General features: G+C 38.1%; 1 protein-coding gene across 2 annotated transcripts; it reads left to right on the top strand.

Annotated features, from left to right (window-relative positions):
• The first annotated feature begins 54 nt into the window (after positions 1–54).
• On the top strand, positions 55–23165 carry TVP23C (trans-golgi network vesicle protein 23 homolog C). Of its 2 annotated transcripts, NM_001281925.1 has the most exons (7): positions 84–111; positions 3274–3356; positions 4477–4621; positions 15946–16035; positions 17451–17582; positions 20820–20948; positions 21669–21695. In NM_001281925.1, the coding sequence occupies exons 1-7, from the start codon at positions 100–102 to the stop codon at positions 21693–21695; spliced, it is 618 nt and encodes a 205-aa protein (NP_001268854.1). In that variant the 5' UTR covers positions 84–99. The 2 variants fall into 2 exon arrangements, with proteins under 2 accessions (XP_054996963.1, NP_001268854.1); XM_055140988.1 differs by lacking the exon at positions 4477–4621 and having other exon boundaries at positions 55–111; positions 21669–23165.
• The last annotated feature ends 212 nt before the right edge of the window (positions 23166–23377 follow it).

Here is a 23377-nt window from a genome sequence, read left to right as displayed (position 1 = left end):
TCCCGGTCCGGTGGATGGCTGCGGCCGCCCCGGCCCCAGCCCCGCCCGCCGGCCGCCGAGCTGACGTGGCCCCCGGAAGTAGGGCTGCGCGCGTCCGTCATGTTGCAGCAGGTGAGGGGCTGCGGGCTCGGGGCGCGGGCGGCGGCCGTGGGGCTCGTCCTCCCCGCCGGCCGGGGCGGAGGCCCCCGGGCGGGAGCCGCGCGGCGGCTGGTCACTCGGTGCGGGGCCCCCGCGGCGGCTGGTCATCTGTGCGGGCCGCCCGGGACGCGCGGGTAGCCGTGAAGGCCGCGTTCACGCCCGAAGAGCGGACGAGGTCAGCAAACATGGTTCAGGCCCCGGAGCTAAGCAGATCACACTGTCCTGTTTCTTTCCGCCCGCTAGCGAGAGGCAGTGGCCAAGGGCCGCAGGAACCCCGGGACCGCGGCGGGGGCGGGGCGGTCCATCCCAGCAAGGGGGCTGGACGCTGGGCATCAGTCCTCCCGGCAGCCGTGCTGGACTCGCAGTGTCAAAGCCAGAGAGTGCCTGTCACGGGGGTGGGTGGCCGAGAAAGGGGCACATGGATGAAGGGATCATCGCTGAAACATTGTGTTCCCGAAACTCTGTCGTGAATAACTTCGTAATTCATAGTGACGCAATTCAAAAACAAAAAATTAAATTTAAAAAACTTGCTGTTTTATAGCCAACTTTCACTTAGGTTATCATAAGTTCATGATTTTTTCCTTATTGGGGAGTTACTATGGTTCCTGTAGAGTTCTAGGCCAGGACAGGGCTGTTAACGATACAGGACAGATTCTTGTCTTTAATAGTTGTCTGAATTAGAGCTAGCTTGCCAACCGGTCAGGATGGGGAGACCTAGTAAGTTTGATGGATGAAGTCAGTAATGAAAGTGAAGGCAATTTGACAGGTGTCTAAGCACAGGTCAGTCTAAGGATTTATGGTCAAAACCAAGTGACAGTTCAGGTCAGCTCTCTGAACCTGGGAACAGGCAGAAAGACGCTGGAGAAGAAACAGAAACCCTATCACCTGTTCGAACCTGGAGTGAGCCTTTCATGCTGCCTGCCAAGCTTTTAGACATTCTCACTTTTCTCTGCTGCTGTATTCTTCTTCCTGCCCTTTGGAAGCTTATTCATATTAGCATAAAGATGCTTTAGCTTGTCTTAAAAAATAAGCACTCCTCACCACATGCTTTTTCAGCTATATTTGTCTTTTATTCTTACCGTTGTGGCTATCAGATGTTTTCTCCTGACCATGAACAGGTTCTGAAAATTGTTTATTGATATCACTGAGGAACTGTTGAATTTTTTTTTTTTAATTTTTTGGGTCACACTCGGGCGTTGCACAGGGGTTACTCCTGGCTCATGCACTCAGGAATTAATTCTGGTGGTGCTCAGGGGACCGTATGGAATGCTGGGAATTGAACCCAGGTCCGCCATGTGCAAGGCAAATTCCCTACCCGCTGTGCTATGACTCCACCCCCCTGTGTTGCACTTTTTGATGTTCTTTTTATTCCTGGGAGCAGCGGCCCTTGATAGAGTGAAATGGATCTCCTTTCCTGGAAACTTTCTTCCAGTTATTCTACACCATCCTCTCCTGATTCAGTTCTCATTTATCAGCACTTTTTCAGCTTCATGACGCATGTCTTTTCATCTTTCTGACTTACAAATACTGAAATATCCAGAGGATTCTTCAGTATCTTCATCCTTAAAAGAAACTCTCTAGGACAGAAGTTTTCAGAACAGGAGGCCTACTAGCACTACAAGAACAAGTTCTGGGAACTTATGTTTTTCCTATGTTTTCCTGTGTTCTCATTGCATTTAACATTATCCTGACACCTATAATAGATTGCCTTATATTACAGGAAATTGCCTTGTTTACTCATTCATGCCTTCAACAAATATTGTTCCTCCTGACTGGTACTCTGGTAGACACTAGAACTTAGTGCCATGCAATGAAATAGAATTGCATTCAGAATTCCTCAAAATATGTTTTAAAATGGACATTTCTTCAAGTATGGGAATATGGAAAATGGTAATGGTATGCTTCAGGATTTCTTCAGGAAAGTTTGCCACTTATTTTAGTATTTGGACCAAAATTTGAAAGAAGATATAATTTCCTAATGAAAAGCTGTGTGATTGATGGTCATGGGAAGAACCTTTGGGCAGAGAAGATATATGAAAGGCAGAAATAGGAGAGAGCTCATGGTGTTTTCAGAGATGATATTAACTCTATTGCTGCAGTGTTCTGGGGGCACAGGGTTTGATGAGTGTCAGAAGGAAAGTAGCAAGTAATCAGATCATGAAATCTCCAATGCTGCTATAAGTAAAAATGAAAGAGTTCATTTTATACTGTACATGAAGAAGCACCACTAAAAGGTTTGAGCAGTGATGGGGTTTGATTTCCATGTTAGGAAGATTGCTCTGGATAATGGGAGGGTTGAATAGGACTGGGGTAAGGGGAGAGATACAGAATGGGAGACTGGTGAGTAATTGGAACTAGTAGAGGTATAAATAATTGATTGTTACAGATTTATTTTCAGAATGTAGTGAATTGACCCCTAAAGGTGTAAGGTCATGGAAGGAAGGAATGCTGTGGAAGGGAAAGTAGATTGTAGACGAAGAGGATCAGTGTTAAAAAATAAAGACAGGTTTTAGGGCATGAAATGATACCTAAGGAAGTTTATATACAAAAAGATACCGTTGAGGCAATAAATGACACCTGAAGAAAGTTATATGCTGACTAGAAAGATCCATTAGAAAAACTTAAAGATATAGGAAGTGTGAATAAAGGAAAAAAAATTGATGGCACATGGCCATCAATAGGAAGGCAAAAGAAGAGGGGAGTCCAAATGCAGTTGTCTTAGCATTGAGTGAAAAGAGAAGGATATATGGGGGGGGGGCAAGGAAATAGAAATGCAGAAGACGGTTTTGTGGTAGAGCTAGAAATACTAGGTGTATCCCCCGTGTTTCAGCCATCTCTGTGTGAGAATTCCCACTTAACTAAAGCAGTTTTTTTAGGCTGATAATCTGTATTCTTGGTGATTTTCTTAGAAAGTTCAGCTACTTGGGTGTGATAGAGGAAGCAGACACTTAGAGTTTCATTAATAATTTTTCCAGGTGATTGAGGGTGGTGGAATTGCAAAGGCCTTTCCAGAGGTGGTGACCATGTCTTCATTTGTCTTCCATTTTGACTAGCATGCTTCATTTTGATTGCATGGGGTGGGTGGGCAGTTACTGAATTTTGTTGTATTTCATGGATGTTTTACTTTTCTGTTAGGACAGTAATGATGATACTGAAGATGTTTCACTATTTGATGCTGAAGAGGAGGCTACTGATAGACCAAAAAAATCCAAAATCAGGTATGAAGCTGGTTTATGGAGTTGAGTTAGTATCCAGTGCTGTTCTGTCTGTAGACAGATGGGATTCCAGGTAGAACAGTTGTGATGTGCTTCAAGATGGAGTAGTTGTGATATACTTGGAAATGTTGTGGTATTGCTAGTTTGATTTTTTTTGTCTGAGACAAAGATGACATTTGTTTTTGGACCATGTCCATCAGTGCTCAGGGCTTACTTTTGCTTGGTTCTACACTTAGGGATCATCCTGGCAGTGCTCAGGGGACCATATGCAGTGCCAGGAATTAATCCAGAGCTGACTGCATGCAAGGCAAATGCCTTAACCCCCGTTTTATCTCTCCTGCCCCAGAATTGCATCTTTTAAATTAATTAATATAAAAGCATCAAGCAAAGTATATTCGTACTCCAAATTTAATTGTTTTTGAAGAAATTCAGTTAATGAAATAAAGTTCTGCCTGAACTTTGAAAACATGTTAAAGTGAGGTATGCTAATCACAAAAGATCACATATAATTTGATTTTATTTGTGAAGGGTTCAAATTGGCAAATCCATATATACAAAAGTATATTTGATCTTTGGTACCACATATATTCTTTGAAATCCCCAAGGAGTGATCCCTGAGCCCAGCACCAGTACTAAGTTTGAGTAATGCTAGGTGTGGCAACAAAACAAGACAAAACAGCACTCTGTACTGCAAAAAAACACCACCCCAAACCAAAAACAAACTTTTTTTGGTGCCTTTGTTTTAATGCCAAAAGTGATTTCTGAGAGCCTAGACATTATTTTGGGATAGTTTTTGAACAGGTGGAAATGGGATTAAAATTCTAAGAGTATTGTTTCTTTTCTTTTACATGCTTGCTAAGGTTTCTTGTATTTGTTTTGTGAAATTAATAAAGAATTAAAATCATGTTTACATAGTGTATTTTCTGTAAAAACAGGGCCTAGTCAAATATTGGGACTTTTGGAAAAAAAAAAGAGTGATAGGCCGTTTACTTCTTTCTTAAGTCATACATTAATTTGTAAGAAACTCTGCGTGGCTATGCTGTGCGTGAAACATTTTTCATCTACATCTGCCGTACCCATAGCAAGTGTAATTGCATTTCTTTTATTATGTTTTGGTTTTCAGACACCCAGTGGCATCATTTTTCCATTTATTCTTTCGCATCAGTGCAATTATAGTCTATCTTCTCAGTGAATTGTTCAGCAGCAGCTTTATTGCCTGTATGGTGACAATTATCTTATTGTTGTCATGTGACTTTTGGGCTGTCAAGGTAGGTTTGTTTTTATTTAAAAAATATATATGAAATTAACATAAATGCGAAGTGAAATAATATGACATAGCAGTTTGGGTTGGTGTTGTCTATTTGTTCTAACTGTAGATTTCATTTCTGTTCAAATATATGTTAAAGTCTCTAGCATGTCAAACCACTTGTTGGTTATTATCACTGACTTCTCTGTGCCTTTTGTCAGTTTGCATCAGTTTTTAAATTAAATAAACAAATGGTGCCTACCAGTTCCTTGTCCTACACATAGGATAGTTTCTAGTCTGCACCATTGACTTTTACTGTAGGATCACCTCTAGATATGTCTTGTATAATTCCTAGATAGCCCAGGATACTTTGTCCACAAAGAGTGGATTTGCAAAGGCTTCTTTGTATACTTTAGGGACGTGATTCTCTATCTGTCCAATTTTGCCCCATTTGTCAATGCCTGAAGACATTTTTGGTAGTCACAGTTGGAGGTGGTGGAAATGCTAGTGTCAGTCATTGGGTAGCAGGAATGCTGCCTGGAATTTTAAGTAGACATCATAGCTCCTTACAACAAAGAATTTCAATGCCCCAAATATTAGTAGTGCTGAGATTCAGAAATCCTGTTGTAAGAATGTAGAAAGGAGTGTAAGGAATAGCTTCAAACTCAGATATTATAAATGATGGTTCAGTGGTAGATGGATTGATAGATACATAGATTGATAGCTATATTTTAAAGCAACTGCATGTACTCCAGGTATGCATATATGGGTATTAACTGTAAAATGTGACTTTTCTCTGTTTGAAATTTTTTCATAGTAAAATTGGTGGAGAAGAAACTTAAAGGCAAAACAAAACAACAAAAACTGATTTTGGAATTTCAGAGACATGTATATTACTGGTTCTTGTTTACAAATTTTGTTTTGAAGAATGTTCTTTTTGTTAATGTAATTTCTCTATAGCTGTAAAGAATGAGGTCTTCAGACAGTTAATTCTGCCTGGTAACTTTCAGAATCTTGAAACTAAGACCTTAAAACTGCCATGCTTTTATTGTCAGTATTACTTATAGATGTCCAAGTAATTTAGATATGAATTAAATTTAAGTTAACAATGGGGAAGTTACTAAGTACATATGGTAAAGGTGGGAGACAGGATTCTGAAAGTAGTTAGACTAGAGATGTAACATTTGTAAATCTCAGTGGAGTTGTCAAAAAATATAATTTTTTAAAAATAAATGTTTTTAAAAAGCAATCTTTATTTAAAGCCCTAAGTGATCGTTAATGAAGACCAAGTACAGGGGAGAAGGACAGTTTAAAAAGTATTTTTACATGGTGTAGCCTATATCAGACTTTTTAATATTATGACAAATATAGTTTTCAAAAATTTTAATGGTAGATACTAAAATTTAAAAGAAGTGTATTTTCTACAATGTTAGAAAGATAGGAGCAACCTAAAAAGTTTATATAGCAAGAAAAAGAGAAGCAAATCATAAGGAAATATTGCAAGTATTTATAGTAATAAATGTAATTTAAATAAACTTTTAAAAGATAAGTGTTTAAGATTGAACCAAAAATTAAAAATCCAGCCAAAAGTGTCTAATTAAAATAATAATCAGGGTCCAGGAGATCTGGTTTGATCCTCAACACTGCAAATGGTCCCCCAGCCCTGCCAGGAATGATTCTTTAGTACAGAGCCATGAGTAAACCTGGAACTTAGTCAGGTGTGGCCCACCAAAAAATAATGATCAGCAAAACATAAATGATGACAAAGAAACAGAGCAATTAAAATAAAAAGAAACATGGCATCTTTATATTATCATGCAAACTAGAAATGACAGTAGGCAGGATTAAATGGAGCAAGAAAGGTTATTTTATGAATCACAGGATCATTCACAGAATGTTGTTATATCAAACTATAGTATAACACTAGTTAAATGCTAGAACTATAGTAGAACCCTATGAGAAGATGGAAGAAACTTACTGTAATAAGACTCTACTAAACCCAGCCTTGACAGACCAGTGACAAAATAATAAATTTATATGAATGACAATCTAAAGGAGCAAATGAGATAATATGGTTCATTTAATTGTGCTAGTTGAGCAGTGTTTGGAACTTATATGTATAAAAATAATACCTTGTTGTATAGAACATTTTCAAAAATTGATTAAATGTCATTGTGAAGAAAATCCAAGTAAATTGTACAAAGTAGGTGTGTTTACTAGAACACTGTAACAAAGCTAGAAGTTAAAAGCGTTTTCAGAATTGGTACTAGATGTCTTGAAAAGGAAACAAAACTTGCAAATAAAAGTTGCAATTATAGATACTTCTATTAATTGTTTTTGTGGACAAGGAGGAAATCACCTTATTGGTGCTCAAGGATCAAGCAACACTTAATCTGTTTTTTTCATGCTACAGGCTGAATATTATATACTATATTGTAATATACAATTATATATTTTATATGTAGCACTGTCATCCCACTGTTCATCGATTTGCTCGAGTGTGTACCAGTAACGTCTCCCTTGTGTGACTTCCTGTTACTGTGTTTGGCATACCAAATATGCCACGGGTAGATTGCCAGGTTCTGCCATGTGGGCGAGATACTCTCGGTAGCTTGCCAGGCTCTCTGAGAGGGAAGGAGGAATCGAACCCGGGTTAGCCTCGTGAACTGCACTTTATGGTACTGTGGGGAGTGGCACATGAGGCCAGGGATCAAACTCAAGACTTCCAGCTTTGAAGACATGTTCCTGGCCTTTCAGCTATCTCCCAGCCTCTCTTTTACTTAATCGTGATTACAGTGATCATTTGTACTCGAGCTTTGAGAACATGTTAGGACTCTAATAAACTTGACAGATGAGTGTTACATGAGAATGTATCTAAAGCTGAATCTAAAGGAAAAACAATAGACCGGAGATTTTATTTTTTTAAAGAACTGTGATTTACAAAGTAGTGATATTTGAGTTTTAGGCACAAACATTTCAACATGGACCAGAGACTTGTATTGTTAGACAGAGATCTAAGAGGTTCAAAAACAATGAATGAGCTTGAGAAAAATTAATAACAAAAATACTAAAGAATTGGAAAATAGGAAAATGGAGAGTTTGAAAATATTCCAAGAGCAGTTTTTTGAATATGCCAATAAATCTTGGTCATCTTTTCCAGCTTTTCTCTTTTGCTATTAAGTCTTTCTCTCTTTTTCTCCCTATAATCCTTTTCTAAACAGTATCATAGCTGATTTGGATAGCTTACCCTAAAGTCGGATTGCCTCCAGACCTGTATTTCTAGTCCAGATTTACCCTCACAGTTTCAGACCTATCTATACATCTTTGTGACATTTTTACTTCACTATCTTGAAGGCATTTCAGATTCAGCTAAAAAAATATTCCTTGTTGTTCTCTAGCATCCAAATGCTGCTCTTCCCCCATCAGTATTTTTCTTTCATAGAATGTGGAATCATTTTTATTTGAGCAGACTAGGATGGATGACATACCTTATTCTTACCCCATATCTAATTATTCAACCAAATCCCATCAATCCACAGATTTTATTTTCTTTTTTCTCATCCAGTACTTCATCTGGTATGTTCTTTTGCCTCCCATATTATTAATCTTTTTTGTTAGTTGTAGATTTTTCACAATTCTACAAAATTATGAAGAATACTTCTACTGTTATTTATTTTTCATCTTTTTGTTTTATTTGCTTCAAGGGCAAAATAAATAGTAATAAGAATCACAAAGTGAATTTTTTTGTTCTATTTTATTTTATTTTTTAATTGTTAGTGAATCACTATGAGGTACAGTTACAAACTTATGAATTTTCATGTTTACATCCCTCCACCAGTGCCAATTCTCCTCCACCAGTGTTACCAGTATCCCTCCCCCAACCCCACCCCAACTCCTACCACCCCATCCTGCCTCTGCAGCAGGGCATTCCTTTTTGTTCTCTCTCCTGTTGGATGTTGTAGTTTGCAATAGAGGTATTGAGTGGCCGTCATGTTCGGTCTGTAGTCTACTTTTGGCACACAGCTTTCAACCCGAGTGGGTTGTCCCAACATTCTCTACCAGGTGTTTCCTTCTCTATCTCAGCTGCCTTTTCCCCCAACATGTGAGGCCAGTTTCCAAGCTGGGGGCAGACTTCTGGTTCTTTTTTTTTTTTTGGTTTTTGGGTCACACCCAGCAATGCACAGGGGTTACTCCTGGCTCATGCACTCAGGAATTACTCCTGGCAGTGCTCAGGGATATGGGATGCTGGGATTCGAACCCGGGTCGGCCGCGTGCAAGGCAAACACCCTACCTGCTGTGCTATCACTCCAGCCCCAAGACTTCTGGTTCTTATCTCTACTACTCTTGGGTGTTAGTCTCCCATTCTGCTACTTTATATTCCAAAGATGAGTGCAATCTATCTATGTCTGTCTCTTTTTTTTCTGACACATTTCACTACTCAACATGATACTTTCTGTGCTGATCCACTTGTATGCAAATTTCATGACTTCATCTTTTCTAAGAGCTGCATAGTATTCCATTGTGTAGATGTACTAGAATTTCCTTAACCAGTCATCTGTTTTTGGGCACTCCGTTTTTTTCCAGATTTTGGCTATTCTAAGCAGTGCTGCAATGAACATACAAGTGCAGATGTCATTTCTACTATGCTTTTTTGCCTCTTCGGGATATATTCCCAGGAGTGGCATTGCTGGGTCAAGTGGGAGCTCAATTTCTAATTTTTTGAGAATTGTCTATATTGTTTTCCAAAAAGGCTGCTGAACCAGTCGGCGTTTGCACCAGCAGTGAAGGAGAGGCCCTTTCTCCCAACATTTGCACCAACACCGGTTGCTTTTGTTTTTTTGGATGTGGGCCAGTCTCTGTGGTGCGAGATGATATCTCATTGTTGTTTTGATCTGCATCTCCCTGATGATTAGTGATGTAGAGCATTTTATCACATGCCTCTGACCCATTCGGATTTCTTCTTTGAGAAAGTTTCTGTTCATTTCATCACCCCATTTTTTGATCTATGTTGGCAGTTTTCTTCTTGTGGAGTTCAACCAGTGCCTTGTATATCCTGATACCAAACCCTTATTGGATGGGTATTAGGTGAATATCCTTTCCCATTCTGTAGACTGTCGTTGTACTTTGGTCACTGTTCCTTTTGAGGTGCAGAAGCTTCTTAGTTTGAGATAGTCCCATTTATTTATCTCTGTTTTCACTTGCTTGGCCAGTGGCATGTCATCTTTGAAGATACCATTGGCTTCAATGTCGTGGAGGGTTTTGCCGGCCTTGTCTTCAGTGTACTTTATGGATTCTGGTCTGATGTTGAGGTCTATTCCATTTTGATCTGACTTTTGTACATGGTGATAGGTGGAGGTCTGAGCCCATTTTTTTGCATGTAGCTGTCCAGTTTTGCCAGCACAATTTGTTAAAAATGCTTTCCTCGCTCCACTTCACATTTCTTGTTCCCTTATCAAAGATTAGATGTTCATATATTTGGGGTGGTGTGTCAGAATATTCAATCCTGTTCCATTGGTCTACAGTTCTGCCTTTGTTCCAGTACCATGCTGTTTTAATTACTACTGCTTTGTAGTAGAATTTGAAGTTGGGGAGGTTGATTCCTCCCATTTTCTTTTTCCCAAGAACTGCTTTGGCTTTTTGTGGGGACTTGTTGTTCCAGATGTCACGTTCAGGAGTGTTTGCTCCATATCTTTGAAGAATGTCATGGGTATCCTTATAGGGATTGCACTGAATTTTACAATGCTTTGGAGAGTACTGCCATTTTGACAATATTAATTTTTCCAATCCATGAGCAAGGGATATCTTTCCATTTCCTCGTGTCCTCTTTTATTTCCTGAAGTGGTATTTTGTAGTTTTCTTTATACAAGTCCTTTACCTCCTTAGTTAAACTAATACCTAGGTACTTGATATTTTGAAGTACAATTGTGAACAGGATTGCTTTTATCATGTCGCTTTCTTCTCTCATTATTTGCGTATAGGAAAGCCAGAGACTTCTGGGTATTGATTTTATAGCCTGCATCTTTGCTGTACGAGTCTATTGTTTCTAGGAGTGTCTTGGTAGAGGCTTTAGCGTTCTCTAAATACAGTGTCATATCATCTGCGAATAGTGAGAGCTTGATTTCTTTCTTTCCTATCTGAATGCCCTTAATTTTTTTCTTGTCTAATCGCTATTGCAAGTACTTCTAGCACTATATTGAACAGAAGTGGAGAGAGTGGGCATCCATGTCTCGTCCCTGATCTTATAGGGAAGACTCTTAGTTTTTCCTCATTGAGGACGATGCTTGCCATAGGCTTGTGATAAATGGCTTTGACTATATTGAGAAAAGTCCCTTCTATACCCATTTTGGCAAGAGTTTTCATCATAGAAACTGTTTGAGAGGGTTTCTGTTTTTTCAACTTTCTGGAAAAGCTTGAGAAGAATTGGCAGTAGGTCCTCTTTAAATGTTTGGAAGAATTTCTAGTGAATCCATCTGGACCTGGGCTTTTGATTTTGGGGAGACTTTTGGTTTCAGTTTCAATTTCCTTGATATTAATAGGACTATTCAGGTATTCCAGGTCTTCTTGATTCAGCCTTGGGAGATTACAGGAACCAGGAATTAATCCATTTCTTCTAGATTCTCTTGTTTTGTGGCATACAGATTTTCAAAGTAGTCTCTGATGATCTTTTGAATTTCTTTGGTTTCTGTTGTGATACCCTCTTTTTCATTTCTGATTTGGCTTACAAGAGTTCTATCTCTTTCTTTGTGAGTCATGCTAGTGGTTCATCAATCCTGTTTATTTTCTGAAAGAACCAGCTCTTGGTTTCATTGATCTTTCAGATTGTCTTTGGGTTTTCATGTCATTGAGTTCTGCTCTAAGTTTTATTACCTCTTTCCTTCTGCCTGGTTTGGACTCCTTTTTTTAGTACTTTTCTAATATCTTGAGCTGTGTAATCTATTTATGTGTGCCCTTTCTTCCTTCCTAAGAAATGCTTGAAGGGTTATAAATTTTCCCCTTAACATGGCTTTAGCTGCATCCCACAGGTTCTGGTAGCTCATGTCCTCATTCTCATTTGTTTCCAGGTACCTTTTGATTTCTTCCTTGATTTACTTCCTTACGCACTCAAGGGTTCAACACTGAGTTGTTTAATTTCCAGGTGTTTGATTTGGTTTTCTGCTTCCTTACATGATTAACTTCTATCTTCAGTGCATCATGGTATTTAAAGATAGCTGGTACAATGTCTATCTTGCTGATTATGTTGAGGTGTCTTGTGTGGCCCAGCACATGGTCTATTCTTGAAAATGTTCCATGTGCACTGGAGAAAAATGTATATTCTGTTTTGGGGGTGGATATATAGTCCTGTATATATCTATTAGCCCTCTATCTTCTCTTTCTTCATTCAAAGCCAATATTTCCTTACTGAGTTTTAAATTTCTTGGTCTATCCAGAGGTAATAGGGCAGTGTTGAAGTCTCCAGCTACTATTGTGTTGCTCGCAATGTCCTTCTTAAGGTCTGTTAGCAGTTGTAGTAGGTATTTAGCCAGTCCCTCATTGGGTGCATACACGTTTAGGAGTGTGATTTCTTCCTGCTGTACATATCCCCTGATTAATCAGAAATGGCCTTCACTGTCCCTTCTAATCTTTTTGAACCTGAAATCTATGTTGTCCGATACTAGTAAAGCCACCCAGCTTTTTTGAGGGAGTTGTTTGCTTGCAGGATTGTTTTTCATCCTTTGACTTTGAGTCTGTTTTTATTCTGGCTGTTCAGATGTGTTTCTTGTAGGCAGCAGAATATTGGGTTCAGTCTTTGAATCCAATTTGCCACTCTTTGTCTCTTAATTGGTGAATTTAGACCATTGATGTTGAGAGAGATTATTGTCATGGGGTTTTGTGCCATCTTCCTGTAAGGGTTTTTCTTGTCTTACAATGGCACCTTTAGTCCTTCTTTTAGGTTTGGTTTTGAGTCTATGAAGTTCCTTAGCTGTTGCTTATCCACAAAGTAGTGTATAGTTTCTTCAAGTTTGAATGAGAGTTTAGCCGGATAAAGTATTCTTGGTGAAGCACCATTTCATTGAGTTTTTTCACTATATCCCACCATTGCCTTCGGGCTTGGAGGGTTTCCTCCAATAGGTCTACTGTGAATCTAAGGGGTGCTCCTTTGTATGTGATTTCCTTCTTCGACCTTGCTGCTTGCACAACCATGTCTCTATTCTTGACGTCCATCATTCTAACTGTCATTTGTCTTGAAGTTTTTCTGTTAGGGTCTCTTTTAGCTGGCACTCTTCGGGCTCCTTGAATCTGGATGTCTGCATTCTCCAGCTCTGGGAACTTTTCAGCAATGATTCCTTTGACTGTGGCTCTTTCGTTGGGGTTGCTTTCCTGTCCTTCTGGTACTCTGATGATTCCAATGTTATTCCTCTTGAAATCATCTCCAAGGACTCTGATTCTCCCTAGAGCCATTTTGAGGTCTCTCCCCATTGTTTGTTGTTGCCTGTAGGCTTCCTGCAACTCATCTTCAAGTTCACTGATTCTATCTTTAGCTTAGCCATTGTATTGTTGAGAGCACCCATTGAGTTTTTTAATTCATCTACTGAATCCTTTATTTGTGACATTTCCTTTTGTAGCTTTTTTATTTCTTCTCTCATTTCTTCCCGTATTTTCTGGGCTGTCCTTTCCATTGCTTCTGTCATGTCCTCCTTTAATTTAATGGATACATGGTCAATCTTTATATTGAGTTGATTGAATATCTTCAGCATTTCATCTCTGAATTCTTTGTCAGAAAGCTCAGGTTTGTGGGGAACGCCTATTGAGGCACCTGGGCTCTGTTCCACCTCCTCTTCTTGCAGTGGAGATTTGCGATGTTTCTTGATGCTGTGGTGGTTGTATGGAGGAGCGACCTTCAAGATCACTATCCCTATCCCCTCTTGTTTTGAAAAAGGATTCCGGATGGTCTCAGTCAATGGAGGTGACCTTCTTATGTTCCCCCTCTATAACATGTCCTTCTCAGATGTTCTTCTACGTGAGGCCTCAAGTGATGCTTCTGGAGATGTGCTCTCATATTTGGCTTGTACAGCTGCTTATATTCATGGTACTTCGGAGAAATTGGAATAGACTAGCAGCCTATTGGCGAACTGCTTTGGGGATAGCTAGGATGTTACTCAGGGTCATAGGTGATGAAGACTGAGATGTAAAAACGGATTGCTTGGTATGAGGAAAAGGTTCCAAAATAGGCCACACCCACTTCTGCTGAGGCCACGCCCACTAAGGTGATATGGGTGGGGTGCAAGGCAGGGGGCGAAATGGTGGTCTGGGTCTGATTCACTGACCTGCTGGAGGGAGCAAACGGGGCGCGGCAGCGCTGGAGGGAGGTGAGGGGGTGGATGGGTGGTGCTCAGGCAGGGTGGGAGCTCAGGGTCCTAAGGGAAGACGGGGTGCAGGCACGGGAAAATGGCGGTCTGGTCCAATCCACTGACCTGTTGGAGGGAGCTGACCGGGTGCAGCGGCGCTGGAGGGTAGTGAGCTCAAAGTGAGTATTTTTAAATAAAAAAGATGGAGAACCTTCCCGGGATGGGAGATGTATGCTGAAAGTAGGCTATAGATCGAATATGATGACCACTCAACACCTCTGTTGCAAACCACTACACCCAAAAGGAAAGAGAACAAAAGAGAATGCCCTGCCACAGAGGTGGAGTGTGGCAGATGGGGTGGGGGGTGGGAGGGATACTGAGATCATCGGTGGTGAAAGTGGGCACTGGTGGAGGGATGGTTATTTTGAGCATTGTATGACTGAAACACAAGCACGAAAGTTTGTAAGTCTGTAACTGCACCTCACAGTGATTCACTAATAAAAATTAAAAAATATATATAAAAGAATTAAGATTATTAAGAAAGCATTTATAGTGAAATGTAATTAGAACATTAAAAACATTTTTAATTTGGTAATAGCATGTATTTTATAAATGTATTAAATCCCATAATCTAACAGCATATCTAATTATCCTCAAAGCAGTGATAATTATAAGTGATATCTGTATCATAGTACATTATGAAAATTATTGCTTTTATTATAGCAGAGTTATAGATGTCATCAATTTTATTATGGTTCATTGTTTACATTTATAAGTTAAACATATTCTAAATTTCACCCAGCAGTTAGGAAAAAACATTTTTTTTTCCTATCTGAATTCACATAAGCTTTAACCTTATCACAGCATTAATGAGAAGTTTCCTGTGTTACTGATTCCTATTTACCCATTAAATTTCATTCCAAATGTTTATTCATTAGGGAGTCATTATCTTACTCATAGATTAAATTTGCTTTCCCTAGTAGCCTATTAAGGTAACTTCCAGTTTTCTCTTACAACACAGTTGGTAATAAGTGCATTTTGCGCTTTTTCTTTGACTGCTTCTTTTCCACAGTACACTTGAAATTTCATTTGGACAAAGATGTATTTGTTAGACACTGTTTTATTACCAGAACATATAAATACACAGGAAAGCTATTAAAGTTATAAGAAAAAGAAGTTGCTTATGTGTGATGCTGATGAAGATAAATTTGAAGAATGTTATGACAGTACTATAGATAGGTGATTTATTAATAACAGGAATTTATTTCTCAATTTATTTCCAAGATTGGTGTGTCAATATGATTAACTTCTGGTGAGAGCCTTTATGTATTTAAAATTGCTTACTTTCTGTATACTTGCTTAATGGTGGTGGGGTAGGGAGTTTAAAAGAAACAAGCTCTCTTGACACTTCTAGATGTAATCCTAATCATCTCTTTTATTTATATACTTATTTTTTCTACCTTGGGCGGGGGGGGGGCGGACATACATACCCAGTGGTGCCCAGGGCTTACTCCTGACTCTGTTCTCATGGATCACTTCTTGTGAGTTCAGGGGACAGTATAGGATGCTGGGGATTGAATTTGGGTCAGATATGTGCCAAGCAAATATGTTGTCCACTGTACTATATCTCTGGTCCCACATTTCTTCTTAATAGTTTTATCATATGGAGCTAGGCAGAGTTTCAGCATGAACAAAAAGGGGACATTCAGTTCATAACCATTTTTGGAGTCAGTGAGAATGCAGTCATAGGATGTGGAGAGAGAAAAAACTCCCAGTAAATTAAAGAGCAAAGTATTTAAGGAATTAGAGAAGACCAGGAAATAGAGAAAGGATATGATTTCACCAGGAAAAAGTGAAGGATTATGTTTATAAATATGCTTACCTTGTCACTACCATATCTGCTGGACTTGTAGATGATCATTATCTATTATGGAGACAATGCTGAAGATTTTTGTTTGTGAAACAATAAGACATAGAATAAGTCATTAAGTAATGCCTTTAAAATTTGTGTGTTTATCAGAATGTCACAGGTAGATTAATGGTTGGTCTGCGTTGGTGGAATCATATTGATGAAGATGGAAAAAGCCATTGGGTGTTTGAGTCCAGGAAGGTAGGCTGTCTTTTTGTTACTGCTAGTGTCTTTTAATTAACTCTATGTAAATAACATTTGGATAATTAAGAATGGCATTTTCAAGATTAATAGCACTTCCCCAAATCAGTTGGTATGTTTGCCCTAAATCAGAGGTACTTTTAAAACGTTATAATTTTCCACGTAAGATTGACTGAGAATCCTGAGAGGCCTTTGGGTCAGGCTTTATGCAGCTTGTGAAGCTGCTGATTTGGAGTTGCATCTGAGAAAGCATCTCTTTCTTATGACCCTCAGCTTCCTGCTGCCTTGCCTGATATCTCCAGAGATTTTTTCTATTCAGCGTTTTCTACAGTGGGAGATACTATCTCTCACAGAGGCTGGGGAACAAATGGTAGCCTTGTATGCAAATAGCTGGTGCTTTCTGTTTATTTCCTTAAAGAATGTAGATTTCCAAGGGGGCGCTGAGTGGCTCATTCTGCCCTTCCACCCCTGCCCCCCTCCCATGGGAGGTTGTAGGCAAGATAGGTTTGGGAACCTCTAGTCTGTCCAGTGGATAATTGCTTCAAGTAACTGGTCTGTTCTTGCTTTTATGGTTCTCTTAAGAATAATTGGAACTCTCATGTAGAAAATCTCAGTTTATCAGAGCAGTCTGTTCTTTAGGAATCCTAGGGGAGACTGGTTTGTTTTGAGTTACCTACTTGTCTATAGTAAACATTCAAATTTCCTAAGGAAATCAACTTGAGAGGAAGATGGCATAATTTTTGTAGATGATGCCTTAAAAATGATTTGCAAATCTTTAAAACTTCTGGTGTTGAACATTGTGCCCACTGGTACAGAATTCCTCAATTCCATTATTTTTTTAATCTCTGATTGGACCGTTTAGTTTCTGGACAAATGATAGTCTTGATTTTTGATTCAATATTTTCTTAATAAATTATATAATTGCAATAAAAATAGAATTAAAGTTCATCAGAAAATATCCTTAGTTTTAATCATAATAGATTATCTTGAAAATGCAAAATTCTTTTAAAACTATTTCTATAATAGGGATCTCTCCCAGCAGTGCTGGGGTATAGGGAGCTGGGGACCATCCAGCCTATTGCTTGATGCAGCAGTATGAACTTTAATGGTCTAGTGCTTAGGCTATAAGGGCCACACAGACTATATCTAGCAGTGCTTAGGGGATTTGGGATGCTTGGGGTGGGAATCACAGCTCACCACTTGAGCTATCTCTGGTCCAGCTTTTTTTTAAAGTTCTTTAAAATATATACTAAAGTTGGTTACTAAAATTAAATAATAAAGTGTTCTAATTTAGGACTTGGGTTGTCTTCATTAATTAATTTGAATTTGAGGGTAAGATGTTTTTCATTGAAAGTTTTAAATTTTTTACTGTAAAATACCATAAATGCAATGATAAAGTTCATGTTCTTTTGTAGGCATCTTCTCAAGAGAGTAAAACTGTTTCAGAAGCGGAGTCAAGAATCTTTTGGCTAGGACTTATTGCCTGTCCAGTGCTGTGGGTGGTTTTTGCCTTTAGTGCTCTCTTCTCTTTCAGAGTAAAATGGTTGGTGAGTGTCAACATGGGATTATTGACAAATTCACTAAGTTATGTCTGATGGATAATTATAATTAAAATCATAATAATTTTAACATTTACAATGCATTTTGAAAAGGTAGCTTCATCATGTACTTCCTTAATCCTGTTCCCCAACTCTGCATTTCTTTATTTAATGAGTGCGTCTTGATCCCATTTTAACAATTGTTAAGTGCCTAGCATTAGAATTTTTATTTAGTCTTAACTTGTACAGAGATGCTCCTATTTACAACATCTTAGATAGGAATGTTCATTAAATTTCAGTCAAATATCTTTAGTTTGGTGCTAATAGTAGTCTTTTTTTTTCTTTACATTTTATTTTCTTTTTTAATTGAATCACAGTGAGATACACAGTTACAAAGTTGTTCATGATTGGGTTTCAGTCATATGATGTTCCAACACCCGTCGCTTCACCGTGTATATATACCACCACCAATGTCCCCTGTTTCCCTTCTTCTCCTCTTCCCCCACCCGCTAGTAGTCTTTTGGAGTTTAGAATCTAATTTGATTATCTTTTGCTTATATAATCTTGTCAGATAGTAATGAGTTAACAATAGTAATTTTATAATCTCTCACAAGCTTCTAGCTCTTACTATTTTGTATGTTTGTGTCACACCCTCATTAGGAGCTAGGATAGGGCTTGTTTGTGAGGTTCAGCTTGATGTCTTCTGACAGAGAACAGCTGGTATGTGGGGTCTCCTAAGGCATTTCTGGGAGATCTCATGACCTCATTTTTCTATGTTGCTAGTTTGGGCTTTCTTGAGGCTTGATGGCTTCATGTGGTTAGACTGCTGGAGTGTTCCAGCTAGTAAGCTGATTGGCCTTATTTTACCTTATTGTTTGCTAGGACTGCCATAATAAAGTACCACATATTTGGTCACTGAAACAGCAGAGCTTCTGAAAGTCCAATCAGTTTGTGGGTAAAGTTGTTTAGTCTGGGGCTTAGTTTAGTTGTTTAGCCTCCTTTGCTCATAGGTGTCTGTGTTCCCCTTGTGTTGTAACCCAAACTGTTTGTCTTAATTCTTTTAATACATGAGTTTATTTCATTTAACATATATAAGATATATTTTGGCCTTTTGGGCTGGTGATAGCACAGTGATAAGGCATTCGCCTTGCACACAGCCGACCCAGGTTCGATTCCTCCGCCTCTCTTGGAGAGCCTGGCAAGCTACCGAGAGTATCCCGCCCGCCTGGCAGAGCCTGGCAAGCTCCTTGTGGCATATTCAATATGCCAAAATCAGTAACAACAAGTCTTAAAATGGAGAATTTACTGGTGCCCGCTCAAGCAAATCGATGAGCGATGAGATTACAGTGATTACAGTGATACAGTGATTGTGGCCTTTATTATGTTCCCCTTTTAAAAGTGTTTATTGTGCTATGTAGAATTCCCTTTTCTTTGTATGTGCGTAAATATGAATACTTCTGGGGGGCTTGGAAAATTGATTGTCCATTTTAGTTTTTCTAGCTCTTACTATTTTGTATATTTGTGTCATACCCTCTTTAATGAATTAAGAGCTGTTTAAAATATACCAGTTGCCTGCAATTAAATGTGGTAAAGTTAGTGCTGATGTTTTCTCCTACCTTTCCTATCTTCTTGCATCTCTGTTTTTTTTTCTGCCACACCCAATGATATTCAGATGTCACTCCTGGCTCTGCACTCAGGAATCAGTTCTGGCAGTGCTGAGGGGCCCGTATGGAATGCTGGGGATTGAACCCAGGTTGGCCGTGTGCAAGTCGAGCACCCTCCCTGCTGAGCTATTGCTCCGACCCCTCTTCTCTCTGTTCGTTTATTGAATTACAGACTATGAATGAGAATGAAAAGATCGCTTTTATATCTGCTCATATTCCTTTTTTTTAAAAAAAAAAATTTTTATTGAATCACCATGAGGTGCCAGAATTATGTTTGTTCAGTTTCAGTTTTTCTGTTTATAATAGCAATTAGTTTTTGAGACAATATTTCTTATTGGTTATTTGGTCTCTGGTCAAGCTTTTTGCTTTGGTATCCTACTCAGTGCTTACTCCTGGCTCTATGCTCCCGGATAACTAGCTTCTGGTGGGCTTGTGGGACACCGGAGGGGCCAAGGATCGAACCTAGGTCACCTGTGTGCAAGGAAAGCAAAGTAGACTTGTCTTCTGTACGATCTTTCCAGCCCTCTGATCCGTTTTTAAATATATAATATACTCCTTCTGTTGCAAGTTTCTCCCTTTTCTTCTTAACAGGCTACGTTTCATTTTGGGTGATTTTTTTCCTTTTCCCAGAATACATTCTTTTCCTCTGGCTCTGTTCTTAAATGTTGACTTGGCTGATTTGTGCCACAGCTTCTTTCCCTTACATTTTAGAAGATAATATTTTCTTTTCTTTTTCACTTTTTTAAAACCACTTTTGTTGAGGTACTGGATTTTATAATACTGTTAATTATGCTTTTTATGCATACATTATTTCAATACCACACCCATCATGAGAGTACCCACTTCCCACCACCAGTGTCCCAGGGTCACTGCCACCCCCACCCCCAGCCATGAGCTGAGTTCTGTAGACAGAATCTTCAGATCCAATGACTTACCATTTGTTGTTCTTATTTACTGTTTCTTTATCCTACATAATCGGAGAGGTTTTTGTTTTTTGGTTTTTATTTTTTCAGTTGTGGAGAAAATGACATATATATAAATAGAGCTAAATTTGTGAAATTTTCTTGATATTTAATGATGACAAACACTTTCATTTGTCTGATGGCCATCGTATGTCTTCTTCGTGGGACTTTTCAGCTCTTCTCATTTTTTCACTGGGTTGATCAGGTTATTTGTTTTGAGTTTGTTAGTGTAGGAAATCATCCGTATAATAACCTAAAGGTTGGATGGTACCATGGATAAAATGAGCTCATTTTCATTTAGACAGCTAGGGCTGCAAATGTCTGCCTATAGGTAAGAATAGAATAAGAGGGGCCAGAGAGATAGTATAGCTAGTAGGGAGCTTGGCTTGTACATGACCTATCCAGGTTTGATCCTCGCATGCCTCCCCTAACCCCCCCATATTGGAGGTCACATATATTATACAAAGCATCAATTGAATTAGGTATGTTGTGATGAATTAGAGCGTCTCATTGACACAGTCTTCACTTTGCAGTACCTCCTTATCTCCTTCATTACATTTGTGGTATAGAGAAAGATCAATCACTTTTAGTCAGTAACCTTTATTTTTCCTCTATCCCAGGCAGTGGTTATCATGGGTGTTGTGCTACAGGGTGCCAACCTATATGGTTATATCAGGTGCAAAGTGGGCAGCAGAAAGAATTTAACCAGTATGGCAACTTCTTACCTTGGAAAGCAGTTTTTAAGACGAGTAAGTGTTTTCTGGCTATGAGGGTAATTTTAATGTGGTCATAGATTTTTTAAAATCTATGTTTTTATGAAATACTATGTTTTTATGGAATATCACCTAGAAAATGAATTTCAGATTGTTGGGTTATAGCCATAGAGCTTTTCACAAGCTGATTCAGGGTTGTATCTCAATTCACATGTTTAACAAGGTTCCAGTGATGCTAATGTTGGCTGAAGGATTACATTAGATAACTCAGGTCTAAAATATTAATGATTTCTTAAGAATAGATATAATTGGGATTTACAGAGTTGGGGCTTAGTCAACCTATACTCTCCTGTAGAAGTTGTAGGGACCCGATTCTCAGAATTCTCAGAAATTCTGAGAGATTTCTGCATGATCTCGTAATGACTGCTTTGATCCACCTTACATAACTGTCTTGTTTGTGCTTAATAGATTTTTTAAGTGTTTCTGGAATGGTGAAAGACATTGAATGTGGGTGAAATTGAATCTTGTGTTTGACAGAGCCTACATAATGGTTAGTTGGGAGAATTATATGTCACCTTGTAGTACCCTTCAAAAATGAGAGTGAGATGCTGGATATCTTGGTGGATCCTTTGTTTTATTTCTTCAATTTGGCAGCTATGTAATGTGATTGAATCACTGAATGTAGTAGTCACCTTTGCTTAGGATTATGGAATGTGTTCCTAATATTTAATATAAGGAGTTCTCTCTTTTTTGCAGAGCACTGGAAATGATCAGACTTCATGAAGGCTGAGAGAAAATTTGTGTTTCGTTACATTGGGAAATAAATGAAGAGATTCTTGACTGAACCTTTTAGAGCTTAGTAAATTGTTGTAAAGAAGAGTGCTGGTTTGTTCTTCCACTTTAAAAGTTAACAAAAATTTTTTTTCAAATGTTTTTTCTAGCTTGAAAGTATAATTCTGTTAAAAATTGTCAATGTTTGATTCATGGCATAGATTTGTATATGTATAGTCATGTAATAACCATATATTCCAAATTAATGAGAGTGTGTATTTGTGTACATATATAATAATGACCTTTGCATTTTGATCCATAGAACATAGAATCTGTTCTTAGGCTGTCTCAAAAGTCTTTATGTTTACATATTATTTCTATAGAATATTTTCAGAAAAAAGTTTTGGTTTTATGGTAAGAAGGAGCACTTTGATTTATGTATGTGTGAAGTAATTGTTAATGTTACAACTTAATATATGTGTAACATGGTGAAAGTTCTCATCCTAGTCATTCACAGGCAGGTGAAAACAAAATTTTGTCCAGTTCTGTTAGCTAGTTCAAACATTTTATTTATTTTTATTTGTAACAAATAAAGTCATGTTCTTAAGGCTCAATTAATATAAGTGGATTTTTTCGTAGGTTTGGTTTAAGGAATACCTAGTGATTGCTGCTCTTCTTTGGATTTTTTGGAAAGAAAGCTGATTTTACTTTGAAACTTCCTAGAAACTCTTGAGTGGTCCTTAGCCTAATGAATTCTATCTTTTACCACTAAAAGAGTATTTTTCTTATGTCATATTGAGCATAGTTGTAATATTTGGCATAGTGCCACAGAAACATTTTATTAATCTATTTTTCTTGTTATAATTGGGATATTATAAATCATGCATTTGTATTAATGGTATTTCTTTTAGAAATCAATAATTATACAGTGGAACTGTTAAAGGCATTTAAATTCTCTTGTAAGTGTATATAAATTTTGTTGGACTATTAAATAATAGATTATTTTATGTGTATTTATACATTGTTGCAATTTTTAAGAGATTTTCATTTTATTGAATCAGTGTCTGTTGGAGTGATAGCTTTGAAGGTGCATAACTTTATATTTATATAAAACTCCTGTTTACAAAACACTTTTACATGTGTAATTGCATTTACTCGTCATAAAAACCTGTTACAGGTTGAACCTACTTACATATAACAAGACAGAACTTTAGATTTTAGTTTATTCCTTTCCCAGGAAAACATAGGAAGGCTCATTGGGCTATATTGCTAATACTACAGGAAATATTTCTGTATAGGAGATAAGACTTTCTTTCTGAGGGATTATTGATTTAGTAAATGCTAGTGTGTTATTTTAATTATACTCCTAATTGTTATTCCTAGTAATAAAAGTTAATGCTGTGTAAAGACTTGCTTTTGTTTGATCTGAAAGATCTAATATCAGTCTCTAGAGTTGAAAGTTTAACAAAGAATACATTGTTAGAGTTTTTGAGCTAGTTATTCTGTTTGTTGACCTTGCATTTCTAAACAAATTGTAAATTGAATTTTGAAATATGCATCTGGTGGGATATGCCTCTATGGCATATTACATATTAGGCCATGGCAACAAAAATAATCTCAATATAGAATAGTCCCAGATTCTTCTTCTTTTTTTTTTTTTTGGCTTTTTGGAGTCACACCTGGTATTATCAGGG

This window comes from Sorex araneus, chromosome 6, assembly GCF_027595985.1.
Source record: "Sorex araneus isolate mSorAra2 chromosome 6, mSorAra2.pri, whole genome shotgun sequence".
Taxonomy (NCBI): Eukaryota; Metazoa; Chordata; class Mammalia; order Eulipotyphla; family Soricidae; genus Sorex; species Sorex araneus.
This window is presented reverse-complemented; position numbering and strand designations above follow the sequence as displayed.

Coding starts and splice junctions, on each gene's coding strand:
- TVP23C (NM_001281925.1), top strand. Junction 16,036..17,450: donor GGGTGTTTGAGTCCAGGAAG/GTAGGCTGTCTT, acceptor GTTCTTTTGTAG/GCATCTTCTCAAGAGAGTAA. Junction 17,583..20,819: donor CTTTCAGAGTAAAATGGTTG/GTGAGTGTCAAC, acceptor CCTCTATCCCAG/GCAGTGGTTATCATGGGTGT.